General features: G+C 37.2%; 1 protein-coding gene across 1 annotated transcript; it reads right to left on the bottom strand.

Annotated features, from left to right (window-relative positions):
• Positions 1–73: 73 nt before the first annotated feature.
• Positions 74–980, bottom strand: LOC106304236. The gene has a single exon (XM_013740644.1). It carries the CDS (start codon positions 878–880, stop codon positions 260–262), a length of 621 nt encoding a protein of 206 aa, XP_013596098.1. The 5' UTR covers positions 881–980; the 3' UTR covers positions 74–259.
• Between the last annotated feature and the right edge of the window lie 1,817 nt (positions 981–2,797).

Below are 2,797 nucleotides of genomic sequence, written 5' to 3'. Positions count from 1 at the left end.
ATATATATATATGGTAGAGTATATAAAAGTCTAATAATTCAGGGTTTATAGTGAGTAACCATAGTACTTAATCTGTGGGTAAACTTAGGCGCATGTATATATGAAAGCAAAGAAGTTAAGGATGAAACATAATGAATTTAATTGTGATACACATATATTGAATTCCGAATTTAACAACAAATTTAAATTTAGATGTAAAGAGCCTCAGCGTAATGGATATGAATGTGAAAAGCCTCAAGCGGGTCACGAAAGTGAAATGTCACGGTGGATTGTGCCCTAGTCGAAGTTCAAGATCAGGCTCACCCACTGATGTTCTTTTAGTCTCTTTCATCGAGCCAATGCTCTCATCATCTCCTGTCGAATATTCTATAAACCGAGGAGGAACCTCTACCGGCGAATTCAATACCGAAAAGTCAAGGTTGCTCGAAGGAAACGAAGACGAACCATAAAAATTAACCGTATCACTGGAATGACCAAACATGCTATTAGGGTTTTGCAATTGGTAGAAATGGGACAAACCTTCATTGTTACTCGCTGTGGATTGGATTATAAGTGTTGCCGTCGGCAGAACACAAGAATTGAGAAACGTTTTCTTACCGCCTCTGCTGCGGCCACCGCTTCTAGCAGCAACTGCAGCCGCAGGACCTTGATGAGCCTTAGAGGCACGGTCACGGCGGTGGACATTCATGTGACCGCCTAAGGCTTGAGCAGAACGGAACTCACGGCGGCAGAAATTGCAAGCGTAAGATCTTGGAGGCCAAGTGGTACCAGAGATGTTCCCTTTAGTGTCCTGCTCGAAGGCTTTGACTTCCCATGATTCATCATCATCCTCCAATCTTTCAACTTTACTAGGGTTCCACATTTCTGCACCTCCGTACATTCAAGGTTGAGTTTTCTAAGATAAATCTTAATAAAGAAGGTGGAGAAGAAGAAGAAGATGGGGTTGATAAATAATGATGTAAAAAATAAATATAGAGATGGACCCGAAATATATGCATTTATCTTTATCATTTTTCAGTAAATGAAAAAAGTATTTGGAATCCTTTCAAATTGCTCTGAGAGTATAAGAGATACACTCTGTTGCTCAAAAAAAAAAAAAGAATAAGAGATACACAATTAATCACAACCTTTAAATTTACAAATTGTAGCCTACAAAAAAAACACTAAATTTTAAAAGCTGCAACATAATATATATTACATTCATTGCAGAAATATTTTTCGTAACTACATATGTTAGGAATTTTTATTTAAAAGTTATGATTTTCTATTTACTTATATATATATACGACTTTAGGTCCTTAACTCCTACGCATATAGCTTCACTTGCGGTTTGTAATAAAATTTTAATCTTCAGCTGTGTTCATCTCATATAGCTTCACTAGTGGTTTCAGGTTTGTAATAAAATTTTAACATAAGAGCATGATTATTGGGAGTTTCTTAAGTTGAGCTTCTTAGCGGAATATAAGAAACTGTCTCTTAACTTTTAACTAAAAAAGTTAAGAACCGTCTCTTAAAACTCTTATTTAAGAGCCGGTTCTTAATCTTTTTAGTTAAAAGTTAAGAGACAAGTTCTTATATTCCGTTAAGAACCCCACATTAAGAACCCTCCAATAATCATGCTATTAAAGCATGATTATCCGGGGTCCTTAGTGAGGTTCTTAGTGCGTGGACCCCCACAAAACCCTTAAGGATCGGTTACAAAAACTACTAATTAAGAACCGATTTTAGTGAGTTTCTTACACTGTTCACGGACCCCACTGACTCGTGGCGGCCCGCGAATGGTTTATTTTTTAATTTTTATTTTTTTTAGAAAAAAAAACCTAAGAAACCTAAATGGATTTCTTATGGATAAACATGGACTTAGAGCATCGGTATCGATGGCCCTTAGGCCCGTCCCGTAGTTTTAAATGGGTCGATAATAAATGAAAAAGAAATTAAAAGAGAGTGGGATGGGCCTTTAGTAAGGGCTGTTCGGGCTCGTCCCGTAGGCGACGTGGCAGCACGGGAGTAGGCGATGGAATCGGTGTTGTTCGGCTGTTGTTCTCCTCGAGAATTTCGAAATCGAAATAAAAAAAAAAAATCAAAAGCTCGATGGCGATGGCGAAGGCGATGGCGAAGCCTTGATCTCCAAATCCATCTCTTCAAATCGAAAGCCAACCCTGCGTCTTCTCTCTTTCGCTGGAGTGGGAGATCTCTTTATCTCCCTTGGCGAGGTCGCAGCTTCCGGCGTCGTTTGATCCCCTAATCCACATCGGTTCGCTTCCGTTCCAATACGACGAGAACCAATCCTCTCCAAAACCTTTGAGAATCAACCCAACAACAAAAAAAAACAAAACAAGGTTTGTTTTTCAAGTCCCATCTGATTTCAAATTTTTTTTAGGGTTTTCTCGAAATTCGACGAATAAAATGGTATTTATCCAATGTTGTTTGATAGATTATATGGCAAAAAGATATAGATTCATTGGTTTGAGAACAATTGTATAGATTCTAGGGTTCGGAAATTTATGATAGTTCGTATAGATTTCAAAAGCTTTCTATGGTTCGATTGTATGATTGTTTCGTTGTAGCTTGTGTGATTGTTTCGTTTTGATTCTATGGTTCATCCTTGTTCGGTTCAAATTTCTATGGTTCGAGATCATTTGTTTAACTGGTTTAGAGTTTGATATGTCTGCAAATTCCAATATGTGAAAATAAGCTCATGTCATTTGTATAGATTTGATTCGTATAGACTAATAGTTTAGAGTTTGATTTGTATAGATTTAAATATCTCATGTCATTTGTCTTGATTAGCTTTCTT

The sequence above is a fragment of the Brassica oleracea genome, chromosome C7, assembly GCF_000695525.1.
Source record: "Brassica oleracea var. oleracea cultivar TO1000 chromosome C7, BOL, whole genome shotgun sequence".
Classification (NCBI taxonomy): Eukaryota; Viridiplantae; Streptophyta; class Magnoliopsida; order Brassicales; family Brassicaceae; genus Brassica; species Brassica oleracea.
This window is presented reverse-complemented; position numbering and strand designations above follow the sequence as displayed.